The following is a 26,197-nucleotide window of genomic DNA, read 5'->3' on the forward strand; positions in this document are numbered from 1 at the left end:
AGATACATAATCCATTGGTCCTTTTCCTATGTTTTGTGAGAGTCTGAATATCATCCTCATCTATATTACTTCTGATAATTGTGTGTGTGTGTGTGTGTGTGTGTGTGTGTGTGTGTGTTACTGCAGATTGAACTTAGGACTTTAACTTAGGATCTTATACAACTTGACTAATAACCCTGTCCCTTGTTGCACAGGTTATTTTTGAGGTAGGGTCTTGCTTTATGCCCAGGAAGCTTGGGCTTCATTCCTCCTACTTGTACTTCTCAGTGTAGCTGGAGATGGCATACACATGCCACCATGTCCAACTCTTGTGTTTCTCCTATAGTTAGGACTACAAACATGTACACTGCACCCACCCACTGGTTCAGATGGAGAACTTCAGACCAGCATGTCTCCCTTACTTACTCCCTCTACCCAGCTCTTGTGGGGCAGGAAACCACAGAGCAGATCATGAAGAAACCCAGGAAATCTCCTGACCCCCTCATGTCTGAGACACCAGGACATCTCTGCCCCTCCTGTCAAGGAGCCCAAGGCCTCCACCCCAAGTTGCCACCTTCTCTGTCTGCTCAACCTGGCAGACATGGTACCACTTCTGAAAGCAGCCATCTTCTCCTCCCTCTGGGCTTGTGAGTTTCCCCATCACTTCCAGCTAAGAAAGGGATAAGGAGAGAAGGGATTGAAGTCATTTCATAGTGTTGCTTCTTCAGGTGTCATTTGTTGATGGCAATCTCTCTCCTTTGCTTGCAGTTGGACTCGGGCACTTGGAGCAACCTGAAATCATAGTTTCCAGAGCCACAGATGGCAGTGCCCAGGTGCCTTGTAAGGCATCCATCAGTAGCTTCCGCAGTGTGGCCATTCACTGGTACCGACAGAAACCCGGCCAAAGCTTAGAGCATCTATTGTATGTCATTTACACTTCCAGTCAGCGATCTTTAGATGGGAAGAACAAGAAATTTGAGGCAAGTAAGAATATTAGCACTTCCACAGCAACTTTGACGATCAATTTCTTAAAGACAGAAGATGAAGCTACATACTACTGTTCCCATGGCTACCACACAGTGTGAGAGTCCCCAGGGTAACCCACACTAGAACTACCCCCAGGTCTGTTTACCCAACATGCAGAACCACAGAGGCTGCCAGCTTGTCTCCCAGCCTGAGTCCTCAGGCCCCAGCATTCCTGGGGCTTCCCAAGGAGCTTCTCAGCTCTGCTTGTCCAGTGAGTTCCACCAGGGGCAGCAATTAAGGTACAATGGAAGGATGCATGGCCACTATTTGTCTTGCTCCCCACAAATCATAGTATCATCTAGGTATTTATTACTTGACTGCACAGAGATTTGCAGTACCTGAATGGCTTCCAAAGCAGGCAAGAAAAGGTCATATTCCACGTGCACATGTGGCTGACATAATGATTCTTTACTGTTATTTTCCCATTCTTCTTTGTGTGTGTGTGTGTGTGTGTGTGTGTGTGTGTGTGCCCATGTTAGTACTTGAACTCAGGGCTGGGCAATGCCACTGAGATTATTTTCTCAGTACTAGTATTCTGCCACATAAGCCCAACTTCCAGCATTTTACTGGTTAATTGGAGTGTTTCATAGACCTTTCTGCTTGGGCTGGCTTTGAGCCCTGATCCTCATATCTCAGCTTCCTGAGTAGCTAGGATTCCAGGTGTGAGCTACTGCCACCTGGCCACATTTTCCCATTCTTTATATAAGTAGCAGTTAGTTGTACAAAGGACTTTAATTTTGGCATGTCCCTGGAGGCATAAAATTTACCACGATCAGTTTTACCTCCTTAATCTCTCTCCTCATTCCTCTTCCCCTGTCTCAGGCTTCACTGTTCCATTTTCACATGTGGACATAGAGCATTTTGATTGCCTTCACCTTCTTTCACTCTTTCCATGAGACTCTTATCTCCCATTACCACCAGAAAACTAGAAGTAGTGTCATTGCTCAGAGAGTAGAGCACAATTCGAGTAGAAAAGCTTAGGGACTGTACCCAGGCCTTGATTTCAACCTCCAAAGAAAGAAAAAAGAGATCTCATAGGTCCTGGGCCCTCCACAAAGCCAGGGAGGGACAATGAAACTTTGGCCTGCATCATGACAGTTCGGTAGGCCTAGACATTGGGGACCATACTCACCTACAGGTGGCTTTAGGTGATAGCAGACTTGATATCTTAGGCCAATTCTCCCTTGAAAGCAAAGAAAACAACGTGGATAAAGCACCAAATGATAAGGAAGAATTACCTTGAACAGGACTAACAAGTTGCATCATCTCTTCCTTGGTAAATGGAAGGATTATTTGGTGCCATAAAAAAATAGATAAAGTTCCCAAAGGATACAGACAATGAGCAGCCTCAGAAAACAAGGACAGTGATACATCTGTCTTCTTGTCCGGCACCAGAGAAGCCTCTCCACCCATACTGGCATGGCAGCCTCTGATCTGGTTTTATCTCCTCAAACTTCTTCCTGCACAGACACAGAGCCTGGGCAGATGGAATGTTCTTCACTTGAGGCATGAAATCTATTGACTTCTTTCTTGAATTATTTGAAGTGCGCTGTAAAAGTTATAGCTTTGCTGAGCACCAATGGCTCATGCCTATAATCCTAGCTACTAGGGAGGCTGTAATCTGAGGACATGGTTCAAGGCCGGCCTGGGCAGGAGCCCATGAAACTCTTATTTCCAATTAACCAGCGAAAAGATGGAAGTAGGGCTGTGGCTCAAGGCAAAAAAGCTGGAGGACAGTGCCTACACTCTGAGTTCGAGCACAAGACCAACACACACACACACACACACACACACATACACGATATCTTCTCTCTTAGTAATTTGATTTTCTTAGTAATGCTACTTATTCCTTGGTTTCTTATAGGAATGGAATACGTACATTGGAGTGGGCAAAACGTTTGTCATACTTGCAGGAAAGAAACAGGCTTTGATTTAGAATTCTAGTCAGGCACTGACAAGCTTCAAATTGGGCTTCTGAAAATTTGATTTCAAGAGCAAAAGGGAAAAAAACACACCTTTTTCAAGGCCATTTATAGAGAAACAACTATAACTCTAATGAGTCTATAAAATTCTGACTCTTCTCCTTTGGTCTCTAATGTAAAACTTATACAAAGTTGAGATACAATAATAGGTTTCCCCTGGAGTTCTACCATGCCTTTTTGGCCAAGGATATGAACACAGGCATCTCCTAACATATCTGTGACCACTGGCTCCTCAACTGGAACAATCCAGTCTCGCTCTGAGGTCTGCTAGCTCTCAGCCCCAGGATGCAGCACTTCCTGTGTTTTCAGTTACATCTCTGTATCACAGGAAACCAGAAAGGGAATCTAATGACCATCAACAGCACCCCACAGTTGCCAGTACCGGTGCCCCCAAATATTTAGTTGGTATCATTTCCTGTTGACTTGGGTCTGCACATGGACACTGTGTTGAAAGGTCTATTATTTTCTTTCCCAGAAACATCCAGCTATGGTGAGCTTCTCAGGGTAGAGGTGCTGAGAGAGTACAAGGTAACATCTCTCTGCTCAGCTTCCCTTGGCTGCCACATAATCGGTCATAAAAATTCTTCTCCTGAACTTGTTCAGAGACGAAATAAGTTGCACTTAGAGACAACCAAAGTTCTGCTCAACGAAATAGTTCATGATATTTCAGTTGTATTCTGTGTGTTTGTGAAAGAGAGAGAGAAAGAGAGTTCTCCATTAGAGATCTCTGTTCTTTGTGTATGTATGCTCTTTAGCCCACAGCACTCTGTTATTCTGGTTAGTCACATCTGAGTTAGGAGATAGAGGAAGAAGGAAGAGCTGAAGGTGCTGATCTCCATCACACAGCAGTTACAGGGCAGACAGCACAGGGGAGACCCAGGTGGTCTTGCCACTTTTATCAAATATCTCCAACTGCTTCTTTGTCTCAGGAGGATCAAAGAACCAGTACACCATTTCCGTTCCAAGGCAAAGAGGCCAGATTATCCCACGATGCTAGTTGACCCCAATTACTATAGTGGGCTAAAGCCCCTGCTCAGGATTTGAGAAATTGTGTCTTTGACCAAAGAAGCAAAATGCCAATGCATTCCTATTTGATTTCTCTAAATGAAACTATCCAATTGTTCATTGCCTATTTTTTTTATTTTTTATTGTGAAAATACCGTACAGAGAGGTTACAATTACATGGGCAAGATAACGAGTACATTTCTTATCAAGCACTGTTGCCTCCTCTTTTGTTTCCCCTTCCAACCCCTTCCTATTACCTCTCTCACTCCCCACCCCATCCCCCCCCTGCAAAGTTGTAAAGTTCATTTTTTGACATAGAGACTTGTACATCTCATTCGTTGCCTATTTTTTTTGGGGGGGGGGCGTCCGGTCGTGGGGCCTGAACTCTGGGCCTGGGCGCTGTCCCTCAGCTCTTCAGCTCAAGGCTAGCGCTCTACAACTTGAGCCATAGTGCCACTTCCGGCTTTTTTCTTTTTGCTTATGTGGTGCTGAAGAATCGAACTCAGGGCCTCGGGCATGCAAGGCAAGCGCTCTACCACTGAGCCACCTTCCTAGCCCCCGTTGCCTATTTTTAATAGTAGTGTTTAAGCAAACTTCTGAACAGCATCCAGATTCCTTTGCATGTCCCCTGTGCATATTGTTCAAACATTCTGAAATCAGAATCCACATGTTCAGCTGTTTGGTTTCCTGTGTCAAGGATCCATGGTTTATTCTGTAATTTTGAGATAAATGAAAAAGATGTTTTGTTTGTTTTGCAAGCAAAGCAAACCCAGCAAATGGAGTTAGATACATAATCCATTGGTCCTTTTCCTATGTTTTGTGAGAGTCTGAATATCATCCTCATCTATATTACTTCTGATTATTTTGTGTGTGTGTGTGTGTGTGTGTGTGTGTGTGTGTGTGTGTGTGTGTGTGTGTGTGAGACTGGAGATTGAACTTAGGACTTTAACTTAGGACCTTATACAACTTGACAAATAACCCTGTCCCTTGTTGCACAGGTTATTTTTAAGGTAGGGTCGTGCTTCATGCCCAGGAAGCCTGGGCTTCATTCCTCCTACTTGTACTTCTCAGTGTAGCTGGAGATGGCATACACATGCCACCATGTCCAACTCTTGTGTTTGTCCTAGCTAGGACTACAAACATGTACACTGCACCCACTCACTGGTTCAGATGGAGAACTTCAGACCAGCATGTCTCCCTTACTTACTCCCTCTACCCAGCTCTTGTGGGGCAGGAAACCACAGAGCAGATCATGAAGAAACCCAGGAAATCTCCTGACCCCCTCATGTCTGAGACACCAGGACATCTCTGCCCCTCCTGTCATGGATCCAAGGGCCTCTGCTCCCACCCTCAGATCATAAGTTGCCACCTTCTCTGTCTGCTCAGCCTGGCAGACATGGTACTACTTCTGAAAGCAACCATCTTCTCCTCCCTCTGGGCTTGTGAGTTTCCCCATCACTTCCAGCTAAGAAAGGGATGAAGAGAGAAGGGATTGAAGTCATTTCATAGTGTTGCTTCTTCAGGTGTCATTTGTTGATGGCAATCTTTCTCCTTTGCTTGCAGTTGGACTCGGATACTTGGAGCAACCTGAAATCTCAGTTTCCAGAGCCACAGATGGCAGTGCCCACGTACCTTGTAAGGCATCCTTCAGTACTTTCCGCAGTGCATTCATACATTGGTACCGACAGAAACCCGGCCAAAGCTTAGAGTATCTAATGTATGTCATTTACACTTCCAGTCAGCAATCTTTAAATGGGAAGGACAGGAAATTTGAGGCAAGTAAGAATTTTAGCACTTCCACAGCAACTTTGACGATCAATTTCTTAAAGACAGAAGATGAAGCTACATACTACTGTTCCCATGGCTACCACACAGTGTGAGAGTCCCCAGGGTAACCCACACAAGAACTAACCCCTAGTCTGTTTACCCAACATGCAGAGCCACAGAGGCTGCCAGCTGGGCTCCCAGCCTGAGCCCTCAGGCCCCAGCATTCCTGGGGCTTCCCAGGGAGCTTCTCAGCTCTGCTTGTCCAGTGAGTTCCACCAGGGGCAGCAATTAAGGTACAATGGAAGGATGCATGGCCACTATTTGTCTTGATCCCCACAAATCATAGTATCATCTAGGTATTTATTACTTGACTGCACAGAGATTTGCAATACCTGAATGGCTTCCAAAACAGGCAAGAAAGGGTCATATTCCACGTGCACATGTGGCTGACATAATGATCCTTTACTGTTATTTTTCTATTCTTTTTTTTGTGCCCGTCTTAGGGCTTGAACTCAGGGCTGGGCAATACCTCTGAGATTTTTTTTTATTAGTACTAGTGCTCTGCTACTGAAGCTATAGACCTATTTCCAGCTTTTTATTGGTTAATTGGGGACCAGAGTTTCACAGACTTTCCTGCTTGGGCTGGCTTTGAGCCGTGATGCTCCTGTATCTCAGCTTCCTGTGATTCCAGGTATGAGCCACTGGCACCTCTCTCTATTTTCCCATTTGTCATACAATGATCAATTAATTGTACGAGAGACTTGAATTTTGACATGTCCCTGGAGGCATAAAATTTACCACGATCAGTTTCCCTTCCTTAATCTCTCTCCTCATTTCTCCTCCCCTGTCTCAGCCTTCATTGTTCCATATCCACTTGTATACTTAGAGATTCTGATCACCTTCACCTGCCTTCTCTCTTTTGAATGATCTTCTCTGTTCCCACTACTACCTACACTCTAGAAATACATGATTTCATCTTCCTGTCACTCATTTTTAAATTGCATATTAACTATTCACAGGAGCTTCATCAGGGTATGACTTGCATCCATATACCGAATTTAATTGGATTGACATCTCTTTGTCTCCCTTTCCTCAACTCTGTCTCTCTCAATCATTCAACAGCTCTCATTGAGTTTGGTTTTGCCATCTTTATTTATAGACAGAGTGTATTTTGGTACTGTTTCACCCCCTTACATTTTCTTTTCCTTTTCTACTCCTAAGCCCCTTGTATAGCCTCACAATTACAATGATGTTCTATAGCTAGTATCCTGTTTGGGTAGACATATATGTTTATCTTTGAGATCTAGCATGCACATATGAGGCCTTTTCTCACATCGAGAAAATGTGTAGTAGTCACATTTATTAGTACCCTGGGGCTTTGCTGGAGAAACACAGTGACTATTGTAAGTGCACAATCAACCCTCCAGAAATCATGGGAGCCCAACATGCAAACCCTATGTCTGAAAAAAAAAATGGAAGGGCTCAGGGCTCAGAGCTGAGACAAAGCAAGCCCTGCCCCTAACAAGTATCTAGAAGAGATCTGAAAAGGAAAAATCAAAACTCTGGCATCAGAAGATGAGATAGTTAAAAAGACAGATATTACCTGCGTCCTTCACCTATAGAGAAAACACAAGCCAGCAAAGAAAAAAATAATTATCAACTATTCTTGTTTATTTTGAGTTGGCTCGCAGATGGTTAGGTTTTCAAGGAATCATGGGGAAGAATATTAAATGTAAAACAATAACAATTTCCCTCCCAATTTCTTAAAGTATATTTTATAACTAAGTAAAACTTACAGAAAAATGTTTTACAAGTGTCCTGAGCACAGGTAATTTTCAGTAGTTGAGTGGTGCATTAAAGGATTATATGGAATATTGGTATCTATTAGAACATAAATTGTTTAGAATACTACTCTAAATTCTTGACACTAAAAGCTTGGTTTGTGAATTGGTAGCCCTGTTTCTCAGCTGACATGCAGGATACCTAGCTTCTGCCCAGGATTGTTGAGGTCAGATCTTATTTCACAAGATTCCCAGGTCACTCTGAGAATTAGAGCAGGAGGGGCTCATGTGCTGGGCTCCCCAGTTGGGCGGATGTCCAGGATGATTAGAATCACATTCTGTTTCCATGAAATAGTTTGTCAACTTTCTCTCCGATTTCTCAGTAGAAATAGTGGTTCAATATTTGGTTTGTCTAAAGTCATAATGCATAACTTCAAAGTTAATTTTACAAATGTTGGACTCCACATCTGTGCATACGCATTTTAAATTCTATTCATGAGATCAATGCAAATTGTCAGCAGGCATTTTATTTCTAAAAGCCTTCTCTTATTAACTTGATTTTTGGTGACACAAGGAAGAGTAATTTTAATATGGAATATAAAATGCATGTCCAACTGGGCACAAGTGGTTCATGCCTGGAATCCTAGCTACTTACAAGGTTGAGACCTGAGAAGTGTGGTTTGAAATCAGCTGGGGCAGGCAAGTCCATGAGATTTTTATCTCCAATTAACCACCCAAAACCTCAAAAGTGGGATTGTGGTTCAAGTGTAGAGCACCAGCCTTGAGCACAAAAGTTCAGGAGAAGAACTCAGGCCCTGAGATCAAGCCTCAAGACCAACACACACACACACACACACACACACACACACACACACACAGCCAGAAGTAGAACTGTGATTCAAGTGGCAGAACACCAGCCTTAAGTATAAAAGCTAGGGGAGAGTGCTCAAGCCCTAGTACTGGCTCCAAAACCAAACAAACAAAATTCATTTCTTCTTGTAATTAGGACAATATTGCTCCTGAAAATTAAATTAGTATGGAACAGAGTTGAAGATAGGAGATGTAATTTATTGTCACTCTCACACCTTCCCCAATTCCAAGCTGCCCACTTCCCTGTCACCAGGTGCTCCTGGAACACAGAGGGTAGAGTTGGACAGCTGTGGCAGAGTTCCCTGGCCTGCACTTTCTAGAGAGTGGAGTGGAATCAACCTGACCTCTCCTCCTCTCTCCCTGACAAGTAGGAATACTGGCCATTGCCCAGCTCAGAACTAGGCTACAGCCCTAGTAGCTTACTTTCTCCTGCATAGATATCAGCATCTCCCCGGGCTTGTTAGAGAGAATCAAAGGATCATCCATAAAATTGGCTACTGTTCTCAGGGTCCTTTGCCCTGGGATTTTGCATATGCATCTGCTCAGAGTCACAGCGGGTATTGATCCTTGGCCAAAGTGTTCTAAATCACTAACATCTAACTCTTCTCAGCTTCATGATAATCTCTTGACATTGGTGATAGTCCGGTTAATTCTTCTTTCAGAGATGAGGGAACAGGTAGAGACATGCTTTGTAGTTGGTGGTTATGAGTTACTGATTCAGGTAGTAAAAATTTGTCATCTCGTGTATGGTTGCTACAGCTAAAAAGAAAAGTAGAATTCTTGTTTTCATCATGGAATGAAATGACTCAATATAGAGTAGCAAGGGAAGGTAAACACTTGGGGGCCCCTTGCTTATGAGAAATTCCTGTTACAACTTAGACTTTGTGTTCTAGAACTCTGACAAATATTTTGTAAGGAGATCATGGAAAAATCCACTTAAAAAGTCTCGTCGTAAAAAATAGAAAATAGCACAGTATTGAGAGAAATCTGTTGATGAGTTGGAAAGCCAGCTTCCATGGGGGTACTTGGAAGCATGTGGTAGGCCCCTTTCCTGTCTTCAGACCTGAGATCTGTGTTCAGAATGCTGCTGCCTCTTTCTTCGTCAGACTCCAGTTTTGAATGAGCCCTGAGTTCCGCCTTCTGGCTGGGCCCCTCATGAGTACCATTTGTCAGCCTCTTCCTGGCAAGATGCAGCTCCTGCTAGGGGTGATCTGGGCAGCCTCCACATGGATCTGTGAGTGCTTTCAGCCAGCTTTCTTCTCACTCATTGAAGGGTGGGGTAGAAAGCAGGGACAGTCCTCCCTGCCCCCCATGCAGATGAAGGGCTACATGTCACTCATCTATGCTGACAAACACCACCTTGACCTGGAATTCTTCAAGAAAGAAAAGGCAAACTTATGTGTAGCACAAAGAGCCATTTTCATGAACTTCAAAATCTGACTGATCTCCAAAATTTCCCATTTCCCCGCTTTTCTCTTTTTCTGTTAGATACAAGTGGAGACCTGGTATCCCACATCACTAAGAAAGCGGGAGCTACGGCATTTCTAGAATGCCAAATGAAGGTGGCCGGGGCCAAGGAGAAAGTGTACATCCACTGGTACCAACAGAAGCCAGGGCAGCCTCTGAGGAGGATCCTGTGCATTTCCTCCAATGATAATGTCATCTATGAGGAAGGCATTAGTGAGGAAAGATACGAAGCAAAGAGGTGGCTAAGCGACCTATCCTCCAGTCTCAGGATCCATCACCTGACAGAGGAGGATACAGGCATGTACTTCTGTGCATGCTGGGATACACTCTAGCAAAACCTTGCACTGTCACTGAGCAAAAACCCTACAAGTGGGTCTCACCTGTGCAGACCATCAGCCCCTCCTGTCACCTCCTCCTGTAGGCTGGCCACTGGCCACAGAGCCCTGTTCTCCTAAACCTGTGTCCCAAGCAGGGTCTCAGTGGAAAGCCAAGGGCCCATGTGCAATTCTTCCTTCATTAGGAGCTGCATTGTTTCTCTTGTCCTTCTGCTCCTGCAGCTGCCTTTTGTAAACATCCTGGATGGTCTCTGCTTCCCCATCCGCAGGAAGTGTCTTAGGACAGAAGCCATCATCCAGTGTCGATGGTGCTTTGTTGACTGAATGATTGGTGAGTGAATGAGCAATGAGAAGATAAAGCCTTTTGGATAAGACAGGGCTGGCTTTTTTCTTCCTATTGTCACACTCACCAACAATATGGCTTCAGAAAGTTACTAGAGTTTTCTTTCTGAATTTTTCCTGGGCACAGTGTGAGTAGACAGAGTTACTGAGGACCTCCCTGAAGACCTATCTGAGCATCCCTAGCCTTGTGTTCAAGGCATCTTCTTGTATTTTTTTTTGGGGGGGGGGGGTCAGTCATTGGGCTTGAATTCTGGGCCTGGGCGCTGTCCCTGCACTCTTCAGCTCAATGCGAGCGCTCTACTGCTTGAGTGACAGCACCACTTCCAGTTTTCTAGTGGTTTATTGGAGATAAGAGTCTCACGGACTCTCCTGCCTGGGCTAGCTTTGGACCGCAATCCTCAGATCTCAGCCTCCTGAATAGCTAGGATTATAGGCGTGAGCCCCCGGCATCCGGCTTCTTCTTGTCTTTTCTGTGAGGACTTAATCATCTCTGAGCCACCTCAGATCAAATGGGATCTTAGCAAATCAGAGAACCCCATCGACCCTGCCCTCCTCTCTCAGTCTGAAACATGAATTATGTCTGGGACAAGAGCAGAGATAATGGAAGGAAAGATATTTTTCCTCTAACACTGCTTTGCTTGTAACATCAAATAATCTCACTGTGTCTAAAACCACACTGGTTCTTTGAAGTGCACATACTGTGCACTTAAGGCAAATTACAGTAAAACTACTTATAAAATGCACATGGCAGTGTAAAAGAATTTGGAATGACTCAGTTATTTATATATTTTTACTATAAATAGTAATGTTGCCTTTTTTTCCTCTTACAATAGGTGTGTCTGGTTATAGATCTCATAAAATATGAGACAAAAGGGCTGGGAAGGTGGCTCAGTGGTAGAGTGCTTGCCTTGCATGCCTGAGGCCCTGAGTTCGATTCCTCAGCACCACATAAGAAAAAAGCTGGAAGTGGCGTTGTGGCTCAAGTGGTAGAGTGCTAGCCTTGAGCTGAAGAGCTGAGTGACAGCGCCCAGGCCCAGAGTTCAGGCCCTAGGACCACACCAAAAAAAAAAAAAGTGAGTCAAAACATAAAACTCATGGGGTGAAAAAGACATCCTAGAGTCAATATTTGAATAACAATAGGAAGCCAATAATTCCCAAGAGGATAGTAATTCTGTGGTGTTGCCATAGATTACTTTCAATGAGGTCTTCCAGCATCTGATAGTTCCTTTATATCAGGGACATAATGGAATGACTTGATGACACATTTTTCTATTCAGGACCTTCGGGTGGCTTAGAAGCCAGCTTTCACGCCTCCTCTTTCCTCTAGAAATCCAAGGCTTCTACTGCCTCTGAGGTCCTTTTTCTAATCCTTGTAGTGACAAATCAACCAGCCACAGGCAACGCTAACCCTGTGGATTTTCCTTTTGTCTTTGGTTGGGGCTGGTAGGTTGTTTTTGACTTTTTCTTCCCCTTTCACAATCAGTATACTTAGCATCACTGGATTAATTTCTCAGATTTCTCTTCCTTGCTCTTCAGATGGAGACTCCAACACGAGACTATCTCAGAATCAGCTCTCTTTTACCCAAGGACCAGACAAGACAGCACACATAAGCTGCAAGCTCTCTGGGGTCTCTCTTCAGATTGTAATTGTGCACTGGTACCAAAGGAAAGAAGAGGAACCCCTGAGAAGAGTCCTGTATGGCTCAAGCAAGAATTCCAAGCTAGACAAGCCCAGCTCCTGCCTGGAGAGATTGGAAAGACAATGGTATCTTTCACCTGATCATTAATAAGGTTGTTATGGCAGATGAAGCTGCGTATTACTGTGGCTGCTACAGTCACAGAGTCACAAAGGGCTATAAGAAAAGCTTCCTGTCACAACCTCTTATCCGTGGCCAGAGCCAAGCAACCACAGTGGATACTTCTATTCTCTCGCCCACACATTCACGGGTGTTAGAATGAGTGTGGGCTGAGATGGGACCCTTGAGACAGGGTTAGCCCAAAGCTCCCACTTCAAAGGAGGGAAGTGGGATCCAAAGTGGCACAATAGTGACCACACAGGCCTCCATCTGGTGCCTCTTTGGGTTTCTCTGGTGGTCAGTGTTAAACTTTTTTTAAAAAACTACATCCTATTTTCTTAAAAAGGGAGGGATGCGATAATGCTGTGTCTTCCCAAGTGCTGCCCGGAGGACCAGTCAGGTCTGACATGAGCTGACACATGACTACCGCTCTGTGGGGAAGTGGAAGAAGGCTGAGAGAAGATGGGGTCCATGCCTCATCAGCCTTGGACCCTCCATCTCTAAGAAAGAGGGAAATCCGCCATGCTGTTCTCCCACAGTTACTTATTACGCTTCATTTGGGGAGCTTCTTCTCTTGTAAAATCTCAGTACGTAAATTTTTTTCCATGGCACATACACCAACCATGAAGGAATATAAGAGCCTAGCTTCTTCATGAACACAAGTGGCTTTAAGTAAGGAATCTATCTATCTATCTATCTATCTATCTATCTATCTATCTATCTATCTATCTATCTGTGTGTATGCTGTTCCTAGGGCTTGAACTTAGGGCCTGGGCTCTGTCCCTGAGCTTTTTTACTCAAGGTTCGCTCTCTACCACTTGAGCCACAGTTTTATTTCTGGCTTTTTTGATTGTTAATTGGAGATGAGTCTCATGGGCTTTCCTTGCCAGGCTGGCCTCAACCCACAATCCTCATATCTCAGCCTCCTGAGGAACTAGGCTCACAGGTGTGAGTCACTGGTGCTCAGTAGGAATCTATATCCTTATGGGAGATAGAATTCTATAATTTTATTTTCTTAATCCAGAAAATATTTAATAATAGAGTATGCATTTCCCCATTTGATGCCACTCTGATAATGACTCATGATATGACATGATAAATTTGGCCTTACTGAAAAATATAGACCTTGGTTGAATATTTCTTCAGTGTGTTGGCATATTTGCATTTTCAGTGTCTGGAGAGCTTCCCCCCTTTAATTGTGAAGAAGGATGTCTTGGTTTTTATGAGAACCAGAGGCATGTTTCTTTGATGCAATCTCTGAGTAGCTTTAAAACAACGGAACACCTGGATTTAAAACTAAAATTCTCAGAATACTTTTCCTGAACATACTTGACCAGTTGGCCCAGCTCTCTCCTTTCTGGATCTTAACCTTTTTTATTTTCTGTTGTTGTTTTCTAATGAAGGCTACATCATTGGAAAACAATTGAAGTATTCAGTTTATGAAAAAACTTACAGACTCTCAAATATCTTAACTTCTATATTCAAGGACTTGCCAAGGACCACAGAAGTTCAAGTTGCCATGATAAAATTGTTAAACTGATGATCAGATCCATGGTGAAGTTCAGGAGATGCCTGAGATTTTTGTAAGGGCTGTGAGCAGAGTGTTAAAGAACAGGCTGGATCAAGGTATTTGGAGAAGGGACTAAACTCATAGTAACTTCTGGTAAGTAATTTTTTTCTTCTACTTTTACACCATTAATGAGAAATGAATAGGTGCTTTTTAGGGGAAAAAACAATTACAACTAACCTTATCTAATTCTGCCATGTTCTTGCCTGAGACTACGAATAGCAATTTTGCAGGTGCTGGTTGTGCAACAGAGAACAAAAGCTACTTTCTGTGCAGTTTTCTTCCCTCCCTCTCAGTAATCAGAGTGACATTCTACATTTAAAATGCATATATAGAAGAGAGCCTTGGGGTAGAAATAAAAACATTATGTTGATCAGATCTCTAGATCATGGGCATAATTATTTTCAAGATACTATTGTATAGAGGGAGTTATAAATGAAAAACCTCAAAATGGAATTTTATTAATTACCTCTTCTCTGTGCCTTGAGATGTGCCATAGTGCTGCTTTATCCAATCTGAAAAAAACTTTTTGATAGAGATGGATTCACTTTCTTAATTTGGGTTTGATTGAGCCTGTCTGTGTTTTATAGGTTGTAGCTACTGTGAACAGCAGGTCCTGGGTTAATGAGCTCTTTTCCTTGCTTATTTTGTGCACTAGTTACAGCTTATAAAATTCATATACAAGCTGAACGTCCTTAATCCAAATCTCTGAAATTCAAAAACACCAGAGCTCTTTACTATTTCTAGGCTTAAGAATTTGGGATGAATTGGGTGTCAGTAGCTCACGCCTGTAATCTTAGCTACTCAGGAGGCTGAGATCTGAGGATCGGTGTTCAAAGCTAGTCTGGGCAGTAAAATCTGGGCAGTAAAGACTCTTGTCTCCAATTAACTACAAAAAAAATAAGCCAGAAATGGAGCTATGGTTCAAGTGGTTGAGCCCTAGCCTTGAGCAATAAAGCTCAGGGAAAGTGCCCAGATCCTGAATTCAAGTCCTAAGACTGTCACAAAAAATAATTTGGATGAGTGATATTCAATATGCCCTGTATTTGGTAAAAGAATTTGACAAAATGGTCCAATACCATCACTAAAAAGAAAAATAATATTGACTAAGCTTTTGCAGGTCAGATATAATGCCAAATAGTTTCCAGTGCATTCTCCCAGTACTCATGTCCAACATGATGGAGCTCATATTTCCTTCTCACAGATGACATAGGGAAGTTCCCAGCACACCCTTTACTATCTCATCACACACAGCCCTAGCAGTCAGGACAGTCTGGGATCCAATGAAGACTTGTCAATTCCAAAGTATCTATTGTGTGATTTATTTGGCATTACCAGAATTAAATCACATTTTCATGTTCTGAATATTTCTTCTTCTTTCTTCAATATGTACTTGTTCTCCAACTAATTAGTAGAGATTTGCAATTTATAGTCTTTTTTGTACATTTTTATTGTAAAAATGCTGTACAGAGGGGTTACAGTTACATGAGCAAGGTAATGAGTCCATTTCCTACCTCCTCAATGCTTATGCATGCAGCTGTGGTACTGAACTTACTCATCTCTCCTATTAAGAAGATCATAGATGCCAGGTTAATAACCATTTATTAACCACTCAAGATAAATTACAGAAGGTTTCTTTAATAGAACAACAAATCATTATCTTCAATTTTATTCTTATCGTATTTGTATTGTTTTTGAATTTTATTTGCATCGTATTTGACAGAAATATTGAAACTGGTAAAATGTTCTATAGCAATTAAGTAAAATCTTACATTTCTTAGTTGCATAATTCAGAACTCTCTACAAAATTCACATATATGATAAATATCTTTAATCCCAAACTCTGAAATCCAAAAACAGCTGAGATATCTTACCTCCTCAGTGTCTTACAGACATATGCATCCACTCATTTACATAAAACTTTTCTGGCCTTAATGTGTCTGACCTGGATTCATGATGGGGCTGTTTTAGAAATGCTCACAGGTTAGGATCCTCTAACAGCTTCCATGGGACTAAAAATCAATGCTTTGGTTGAATTTCCAAGTCAAAGGGACCATCTCTGAGAAACAGATAGCTTAAGTGATCATTCATAACTCACATTCAGAAACAACTCAAGTTTACATCATTAAAAATCGGAGCCTCAGAAGAAGTCTCTTTGTAATCTATCTAGATCCTGCTACAGGTACACGTCACAACATACCTACAATCACATTGAAATACATTTTCAAATGATAACTAACATTATTTCTGTTTAAAAATTAGAGAAATATTAATTCTAAGTTATACTCTAGGCCAAGAAGTGAAAACTGTTGGTGGGCACTCAGAAACAAACCCAGTGCCTTGCGGTTGCTAGTAAGTGCTCTAACATTGAGCTATATCCCTAGGTCATATAGAAACTTTTTGAGGAAAAAAGATTCAGAAGACAAAGTTAGACTTTCCAACAAATGTGATGGAAGAGAACAGGCATATCCCAAGCTGCCAGGCAGAGATAGCTCAGTTCTTCAATTCCTGGTTACATTCAAACCTAATGTAATCCCTTTGAGCTTTGTTTCAGTTTAACCTAAGTAGAGTCTGTTTTTATGTACTTGTATAGTTTCAGATAGTGAGGAATGGATGGATTACATAATGAAAGCATTTGACCCAGCACAAATCTCTTCATTACAGATAAAATTGCTTTTAATTCTGTCAGTTAGTGGCCAGGAAAGGCATGCAACTGGACAAATGCTGGCTTATAGTTCTCAAAATTCCTCTGGTTTGCTCACGCCTCACAGTAGAATATCCAGAAAGACCAGGCAACTTGGTCTAGGTTTTAGGAGATACAATAATGAGTTTAGAGTGACCACATATCCTTGGGAAATGGTGTGAAATGTTATCTCTAAAGGTGAAAACATGTAGTGGAATGAATGCATTTTATTAACTGATAAAAGAAGAACATCAATTTTGAACTCTGATCATTTACCATCATAAACTAGAAAAGCACTTTAAAACACCGATCCTTTAGCAGGATAACAGAGAGTGGTCATTGCCTATAGCATCTAGTTTTAGAAATGCACAAAGTAATTTTTCAACAAATCCATGAATATTACCACTATCTCTGCACACTGGGACTTGTAATGATCATCCACACCTAGGACCTTCAGCAGAGAGGGACAGGCAGATAACACTATGTGACCCAACCTGGCTTTGAGGATGAGGTGTCCTGTCATTTCTCCAATCATTGTGCCTGTAAGGGCCAGCCACGCCAGCCACTGTGGGCTAGACTTCACACAAGCTGACTGATTATTATGAAGCTCAGCTTTCTAGTGTAGGCTGGAAATTCACACGTGCTGTGGTGCTGATGGGGAAAAGAACCAGTATTTCTGCAGCAGAAGTGAGGTGTTTCCAGCCAATGATTCAGTGCTGGCTTGAGCCAGGCTCCCTTGATTGTCTTATTTTACACATTAGGTGGATGGGAGCTTAATGAAGTTCAGCGTGTGAAAGGCAGACTTCTTGCCTGGCTTAAGGAATTACAAGCAAATTAGAGCAAAGTCGAATACACAAGGAAGACATATAGAGACTCGTCCCATGAAATGATGTGATCTAAACACACTCTATAAATGCTAAATTTCTATGTACAAATGCAGGGCTTCATTGTATGAGATTGTAATGCCATGTCCCTGCACACAGCTTTCAGAAGTATATACCTCCTAATAGCAATGATGATGATAAAACAACATTCTGGGAATGTTTAGTCAAATTAGTTTTTTTCCCCAGACCTTATCCACTTTGTCTCACTTCCTTGCTTATAGTAATATTGAATTGATTTACATTACCATTGTTTTTGGATAAAAAGAACACAGAAAAAAACTTTAAAGTCATTTGATTTCATTTTGCCACCAAACTTGCTATGAGAAAAATGAGCCAAAGACCAGAACGCTGGTCTCTCAAGAATGCTAGGCCTTCCTGTTCTCAATGGAATTTGAATTCAGGATCACTGTATGTTTTTAATATGGGTCGAGTCACTGTGGTGATAGTACCAGAAAACCTTCAGTGGAGGAACAAAACTTGTGGTCACAGGTGGGTATCTGAGAAAAATTAAATATCTGAGATGATAGAGAGAAGGCAGCGTGGTCTAATCAATGTAGAAGCAATATTTAGCAAAAGGGAGCATCAAGGGGGCTGGGAAGGTGGCTCAGTGGTAGAGCGCTTGCCTTGCATACATGAGGCCCTGGGTTCAATTCCTCAGCACCACATAAGCAAAAAGAAAAAAGCCAGAAGTGGTGTTGTGGCTCAAGTAGTAGAGCGCTAGCCTTGAGCTGAAGAGCTGAGGGACAGCGCCCAGGACCAGAGGTCAGACCCCATGACTAGACCAAAAAAGAGCATGAAGTAAAAGGAATGAGATTTGATAGACAAATGCTACAAGAGATTAGAATCTAAAGCCCTTGTACCAAAGGTAGTTAAGGAGACTTTTGGGCCACTGTTGCAATAACCTTTGGGTTTGTGTGCTCATAGATCATGTATGGAATGATATCATGGAAGTGATTGACCTGGGGATAAACTTTACTATTTGATATAATCCTGTGAAACAGTCAGTAAAAGAGACCCAGTCCCTTTTCTCATGGTCATATCAGGTGTACAAGAACCTGGGCTTTGCAGGTCAGGAAAGCTGGAGTTCTAGATCTTTCCCTTATTGCTTAGTGAATTTGGGAGAAAATTCTTTGACCTCAGTTTTCTAATCCATAAAGTGGGATAGGAGTATGAACCCAGCAAGATTATAGAAAAATTGAATAAAATAATGTGAATAATGAAAGCTCTTGGGGTCATTGTCCAAGCCTTAATAGGTATTCAACAAATAGTCTTCTAATTCAAATGTAAAAAGAATCTTCTCTACTCTGAAGAGGTATTTGTGGCCAGTAACATTTCCACTGGCAATGAGCTTTCCAGAATGTACAGCTCTTCCTCTAACTGCTCAAATTTAAGGTTATCTTAATGTTAACTCACCAAAAATTCAATCTGGAACTATCTGTTTTACTTCAGAAAGACTTTCATTCATCATTTACCAAGAAAAATTATACAAAAATGTGTTTAAAAGCTTACTTGTTGCTTTGAATTTTAATCTTTAATCTTAACAGATTAATATCAATATTTATCACCTGACAATTTACATTAGATTAGACTTTCGTCTATATTTATCAGAAAGCAACTTTAACCCCACAGGGAAAATCATCAAGAAATAAAACAAATTATAATTTGAAATATCTTAAAACTGGTTATATATTTAAATAACCCCTCTGTACAGTATTTCCACAATAAAAAAACAATAATTTAAAAAAAAGAAATAACTGTAATATTTATTTGACAAAATGAAAAATAAAAAATAGAGAACACAAATACATTCTCATGTCAATTTGATATATACTTTTAATAGAAAATACATTTGCTATATGATAAATATATAGAGAATTAATTTCCTACCTCTTAAAATGCATATATCTTTGTTTAATTTATAATAAATTAATTCAAATGACTGTACATAAACAAATTAGACAATATACAGCAAGTTTTCAATTTGTTATTGTAATAAAGAGGATAGCTAACACTATGCTTCATGTAAAAAATTGATCATGAAAACACTTAAAAGTACATTTCAAGAAAAGGTTACATAGGATTATATCTTCAAACAGATTAAATGTAGTTACCATTTAATAAAATGTGCTATTTATTATTTACATAAAATGTACTATGTACTATTAAAGTAAGAAAATAAGTAGTCCAAGATTCATTCCATCCTCAACAGCATAAAAGTTAAGGAACCTGTCTAAGGAAAGAGACAGGCAGCAATGAGCAATGTGATGCCCTAACAACATTTAGTAAGTTTATCAACTGATTTTCAGTTTCTGATTGTGATACATGAGAAGTATTCACTGTGAAAGAACACAAGCTCCTAAGATGAAAATTAGATGTATTAATATGTGGAAAAAAGATGCAAATCATATAAATATAACGAAGAATTGACTATTTAATATTGCCTTTTACAATATACTTAAAGTACATGGTTAGAGATATTTAGATATAGCTATATAGTATCTTGTTTTGCTCATGAAATACAAGAATATGAAAATAAATTAGCATAAAATGATTCAATTTTATTAGTAGTGTGCTCAATATATTAACATTACATGCTTGCTCTTTTTACACAAAAGCCAAGAGATTTGTTATATAGACAGAAACTAAAAACTTTATTCTTTTCTGATCAAATGAGAAACCTAATCCTTTTCCTGAGAAATTAGTCAAAATTAGTCTAAGCACTTCAGACTAGCCTAAAGAATATTAGCAAAGCATTTAAGTTTCAGTAGGAAAAGAAATTAAAAAGCACTCTTTTTATATTTTATATTTCTAAAAATGCATATCCGGGTATAAGCGATGATATGTCCTTTTTGTTGTTGGTGGTGGTGGTCTTGGAGCTTGAACTCCAGGCTTGGGAACTGTCCCTCAGCTCTTCAGCTCAAAGGCTAGTGCTCTACCACTTGAGCCACAGCTTGGTTTTCTAGTGGTTTATTGGAGATAAGAGTCTCACAGTCTTTCCTGCCTGGGCTGGCTTTGAACCACAATCCGCAGATCTCAGACTCCTAAGTAGCTAGGATTACAGGTGTGAGCCACTGACATCCACAGGTAGTATGTCTTTATAGACATTCAATGCTTGCTAATATGAGAGAAACTTTGAAACCATAAATGTTATTACATAAAGTATACACAGACTTTAACTAGCAGGGTAAGATAGAAGCATTAAGAAGTTCCAAGACAGTTAGGTACATATAAGTACAATTAATATAACTAATTTTGAAACAGACACAGAGAGACAAAAGTTGATATGAGATACATAAGAACTCCAGTTCTAAAAAATCAACTCAACTCATATTAAAATACACACAACAAAATATCCAGTTGTATTCTAAGTCATCCTTGAACTTCGAATGACATTCCAAAAGAAAATGGTTGACTAGGAAAACATTTTCTATACCAAAATAAACTTTTTTTTTTTTTTTTTCTGGTCAGTCATGAGGTCTGAACTCTGGGCCTGGGCGCTGTCCCTCAGCTCTTCAGCTCAAGGTTAGCACTCTACCACTTGAGCCACAGCGCCACTTCTGGCTTTTTTCTTTTTTGCTTATGTGGTGCTGAGGAATCGAACCCAGGGCCTCATGCATGCAAGGCAAGCACTCTATCACTGAGCCACCTTCTCAGCCCCCAAAATAAACTTTTGATTAGCATAATAAATGGGTCATTTAACAACAGTACCTTTTTCAAAATAATCAGTGCGAGGTGTTTTTTTTTTTTGTAATGTTTCACATATTTATTACTGTGCTCATTCTTAATCAAAGAAAACTCAGTTGAAAAAATGCCCAACTGGGGGCTGGGAAGGTAACTCGGTCAGTCCAGGCAGTATTGACATTTTAGCTTGATGGGTTCATGGTAGAACATAAATATGTGGGCATCTGGTGAAATTCCTTTCAGACCCAGCCTGGTTCTCCTCTAGTGTCTTCTCTTGGAGTTGTAACTGGTTTGTTACCAGCTTTCATCTGAAGCCATGGGGGAGTGGGGAAATTTTGCTTTTGTTTCTTGGCCAGATGCGGCTTGATTCTGAACGTCTTTGTGAGAAGACATGGTGAGAAGCTCAGGCAGGCACAGTAACCACGATGGCGAACAAAAGCTTCAGTGCAAGTTTTAATAGAAGCTGGGGGAAAGTTGTTTTGCTTTTCAACTGAAGGTACTGATAATTTGGACCTTTAGCTTTCACTATTACCCAACACTCAAACCAGGAGTTGTTCAGAGGGGAGAGTGAGGAATTGTGTAAAGACATGGAGTAACTAGGAAAACTCCAAGAACTTCCAAACTGGGCCTGGGCTTGCACATTGACAACCAAAATATCAACCTCATAGATTTCAAGTACTCATGGATATAGAGTCCTGTGAAAATGGGGGACTTCATATAGTTACAAGCAAAAATGGATGCCAGTCGGCTGACATTGACTCCTACAAGGAATAAGACAAAGATGGTAAATCAGCTACATGAAGAGGCCTCGCACATAATTCCAGAGCGGCAGAATGCAAGTTCCTTGGTCAGAGAGCATGCAGGACTAAAGGGGGGGCAGGGGAAGTAGGTTAGAAGGAACCAGAGATCCTCATCTGTAGAGAAACTTGGCTGTTCTCTTTCCCTTCTCTTGCTAGCTAACATGCTCTACTCTTTGAAAAGGGGATTTTTAAAAGATGAAAGTGTTTGTGAAGGTTGGAACCATTGGTGTAAAATCAAACTCTACCTTAGTGTGGAAAGGAAAAACAAAGTCAAGTTTTGCCACTGGGCTCTGCATCTTACAAGCTGAGATGTTTGGAATTTAATTTCTTGACACTTTTGGCACATGTATAAAGTAGGGACAATAATAATCATCTTGTGACCTATGAGGGATGCCAGGCACTATTTCAAAGGCATCTTCTCTTCCTATTGGTATGTGTTAAGTTGTTCCAGAACACTATTCGGTTTATCTAATAATTCTACTAATTACTATCTAAGTATTCCATTTCCTCCACAGAGAAAACCCTTCAAGCAGACATTTCCCCCAAGCCAACTATTTTTCTTCCTTCGGCTGCGGAAACAAATCTCTATAAGGCTGGCACGTATCTTTGTCTTCTTGAGAAGTTTTTCCCTGATGTTATCAAGATATACTGGAAAGAAAAGGATGACAATAAAATTTTGGACTCCCAGCAAGGAAATCCAATGAAGACAGATGATACATACATGCAGTTTAGCTGGCTGACTGTGAGTGGGCAGGCAATGATTAAAGAACACAGATGTATCGTCAAACATGAGAATAACTTCAGAGGGGTTGATCAGGAGATTTTGTTTCCTCCAATAAAGAAAGGTATGCTACACGAACAGAATAGAACCTTCCAGAAACCTTGTCTGAAAGAGACTACTCTATATTTTCTATTATGTGTTCATGAAAAAGACTACAAATCCTTTGAAAATGTCATTGCAGTGGGTGGTAGGAGAAATACTGTGATATTTCCCCTATCTATTTAAAATGTCTGAGGGTTTGAAGAAAATATAAAGTTGTAAGATTTAAAGTTTTTATGTATATCACTCAAAATATTAAGACCATAGGATTTGTGAGACAGGGCAGGTGGTTATTATATGTATTAAATGTAAAATCAGCCAGCAAGCCAGTTACTTTACTTTTTATTTTTTGGTAGGTTGTGAGGCTTGAACGCTGGGCCTGAGCACTGTCCCTAAGCTCTTTTTGCTCAAGGCTAACACTCTACCACTTTGAGCCACATCTCCACTTCTAGTTTTCTGGTGGTTAATTGGAGATAAGAGTCCCATAGACTTTCCTGCCCGGGCTGGCTTTGAACTCTGATTCCTAGATCTCAGCCTCCTGAATAGCTAGGATTACAGGTGTGAGCCACTAGTACCCGGCCATCTTACTCTATGGTGAACAATTATGGGCCTTAAACTAATTCAATGGAGACACTCCATTTATTCATATGTCTATTGTTTCTACTGACTGAAGAAAGTGTGAGATCAAGCCACATTACACTACAATTGGGTCAATAAAACAAGGTTAGTGTATCCTTCATGAATTTCTACCTCTCTAAGTGCAGAAATGTAATATATGAGTGGTATTTTCTGAAATCTCCTGCCTCTCTGGGGACTATGTATTTATATACACACACACACATACACACACACACACGCACACACATGAATCAAATACTAAATATGAATAATTGACGAGTGTTTGCATTCATTTCTTCTAGCTTCCACCACTTCTAATTCTGTAGCTTGTGTGAAAGATGAAAATGGTAAGTTTTGCCACATGTTGATCTTTGTCATACTCCAGCATATTTTCTCCTCTTGATCATCTTAACATTTGAATTTCCTTGGCTAAGTTGGAAAAATCAGCACAGCTGGATGTTACAGAACAGACTTGAGTGAATTTTTAACTGAATACATTACCATCTGGGTAAAACATTAGGTCTGGGATGACTTTAATAAGGGTGGACAATTATAGACCTTAAACTAATTCAATGGAGACACTCCATTTATTTACATGTCTATTGTTTCTACTGACTGAAGAAAGTGTGAGAGCAAGTTAATTCTTGATTTAAAAATTTACAAGAGAGATTCTTTTTAAGTCTTTTATCTAATTGGTATTACCATGAAATAGCATTGAGTGAATGCTTTTAACACAGAAAGTATGGGAGTTTGTTCTGTAAGTAATTACTTTCTAAATCCTGTTCATATGATGACCACATGGAGTCATCAATTTTCTATTTTTATTCTTTCAATTCTTACTCGATTTCTGTTCGATTCCTATTAATATTTGTTTTTACTATTTTAAGTTGTTGTACAAAGGAGTTGCCCTTCAACAAAACAGTTTATGAATACAGTGCATCTTGATCAAAGTCACCAAACATGATTCTATTCTAAGACATGGTCACAGAGCCAGAAATTCTCAAGCCAAGGTCCTGAGCCATGACAGATGGCTGTTTTGGGTGGGGAAGTGCATCGGTTTCAAAGAACCACACACTGGACAGGGTTCATAATGATCAGGATGTGCCCACAGGTGGCTGAGTTCTGTTCTGCAACACTTCTTGCCATCTGCACACCCAGCACAAGGACCCCAAACTCACAGTCATTGAAGATGTGGGGGCACAAATGCGAAGTGTCTAGTAAGATGTCTCACTCAGCAGGCACAGTGGAAGTATGTGTCTTGAAGCATTAGCATCAAAGATGCTGCTATCTATCCTGTTTCCTATGTCCATGAGTCTGTGGGCTTCAGGCTCCATTTCCAGTAAAAAGGAGCTTAAATCTGCTGTGACCAATGGCAGGAGTTGTGACTGCATCTCTTGAGAGACTTTTGTATCCAATGTGTCATTTTTTTGGACGATCTTAGGATTTAAACTCAAGGCCTGGGAGCTGTCCCTGAGCTCTTTTGCTCAAGGTTAGCTCTCTACCTCTTTGAGCAATAGCTGCACTTCTGGTTTTCTGGTGGCTTTGAACCAAGATCCTCAGATTTCAGCTTCAATGGGCTGGGTACCAGGGGCTCATGCCTATAATCCTAGATACTCAGGAGGCTGAGATCTGAGGATCATGGTTTGAAGCTGGGCCATGCAGGAAAGTCCATGATACCCTTATCTCCAATAAAACTGTTCAGAGAAAGCTGGAGTTGGTACTGTGGCTCAAGTAGTAGAGCACTAGCCTTAAAAGTAAAGAAGCTCAGGGACAGAGCCCAGGCTCTGAGTTCAAGTCCCAGGACTGGCAAAAAACAGACAGATCTCTGTAAGATGGAATTTCCACAGTGAACAAAATCAAAGCTTTACCTATGAAGATCTCAGATTTGACATTTGGTTAAGGGTTCACTACTGTTATTACTTGGAAACACATTGGGAGTGAAGGAATGCTAAAACCTAGTTCTCCCAAATGAATGTTTCCCCAAGTGGAATCGCCCATTACAAATGCAGCCTCATTTTTATTGTCAGTCATGGGGCTTGAACTCAGGACCTAGATGCTGTCTCTATACAGCTAGTGCACTACATGCTCTGCAGGGCCACTTCTGTCATTTTTTTTAATTAAAGGTTCTAAATTAATTGCACAGAGGTTGTTAATCATATTCACTCGGGAGCTGAGCTGTCTGACATGATGTTGACACTTCAACTGGGTGCAGATGTCTTCTAGAATATGTTCCTGGGACCTTCTCCCCAGTATTGTGTCCAGGGCTGTCAAGACCTGTGAAAATAATTCATGGCTTTTCTTAGATGTGTTTCAGCAGCAGCTCACAAACACCTGTGCCTGCTACACCTACCTCCTCCTGCTCATCAAGAGTACCATCCACTTGGCCATTGTCGCCGTCTGTCTAGTTAGAAGAACAGCTGTCTGTGATGATGGGAAGACATCATAAGGGATCAGCAGTAATGGTCCCATGGTCTGTGCTAAGGATGTAGCTGAGCTTGCTGCCTCCTAAGGTGGCATGCTCATCACTCAGTCATTATTGCATGAGTTTTCAAGTCAGTAGATAAACCAGGCAACTTCACTCTGCCACAAGGAGTAGCCCACTTGGCACCTGGCTTCATAGCTACCAGCAGCCTCTCCAGTATCCCAAAACACGCCAAGTCCTCCTGGGCTCAGCTTGCTGCCCTTTGGCAAGATCACATCCTCAAAGCCTCTGTATATCCTGAAATGTTTCTCTGCTAGTTGAATTCTATGCTTTGTTCTGGAAGAGACGCAATAAATATGAATATCAAAAGTC

The 26,197-nt window shown here is 41.1% G+C and overlaps 1 protein-coding gene and 1 long non-coding RNA gene across 2 annotated transcripts; both read left to right on the top strand.

Moving 5' to 3' along the window:
* Nucleotides 1-576: 576 nt before the first annotated feature.
* Nucleotides 577-26,197, top strand: LOC122120859 (T-cell receptor gamma chain C region C10.5). The gene is made up of 6 exons (XM_042695095.1): nt 577-626; nt 748-1,058; nt 13,977-14,013; nt 22,481-22,810; nt 23,706-23,750; nt 25,707-26,197. The coding sequence occupies exons 1-6, from the start codon at nt 581-583 to the stop codon at nt 25,847-25,849; spliced, it is 912 nt and encodes a 303-aa protein (XP_042551029.1). The 5' UTR covers nt 577-580; the 3' UTR covers nt 25,850-26,197.
* LOC122120861 lies at nt 5,373-5,804 on the top strand. The gene is made up of 2 exons (XR_006149803.1): nt 5,373-5,434; nt 5,556-5,804. It is a non-coding gene; the product is annotated as an uncharacterized LOC122120861 (long non-coding RNA).

Source organism: Dipodomys spectabilis, unplaced genomic scaffold (genome assembly GCF_019054845.1).
Source record: "Dipodomys spectabilis isolate Male_0828 unplaced genomic scaffold, ASM1905484v1 ptg000178l, whole genome shotgun sequence".
NCBI classification, from domain to species: Eukaryota; Metazoa; Chordata; class Mammalia; order Rodentia; family Heteromyidae; genus Dipodomys; species Dipodomys spectabilis.

Bases quoted from the DNA above. Each gene is read 5' to 3' on its own strand.
- LOC122120859 (XM_042695095.1), top strand. From the start codon at position 581: ATGGTACCACTTCTGAAAGCAGCCATCTTCTCCTCCCTCTGGGCTT. The intron at 22,811-23,705 runs GTATGCTACACG...CATTTCTTCTAG, and splicing joins GTTTCCTCCAATAAAGAAAG to CTTCCACCACTTCTAATTCT. The intron at 23,751-25,706 runs GTAAGTTTTGCC...GGCTTTTCTTAG, and splicing joins TTGTGTGAAAGATGAAAATG to ATGTGTTTCAGCAGCAGCTC.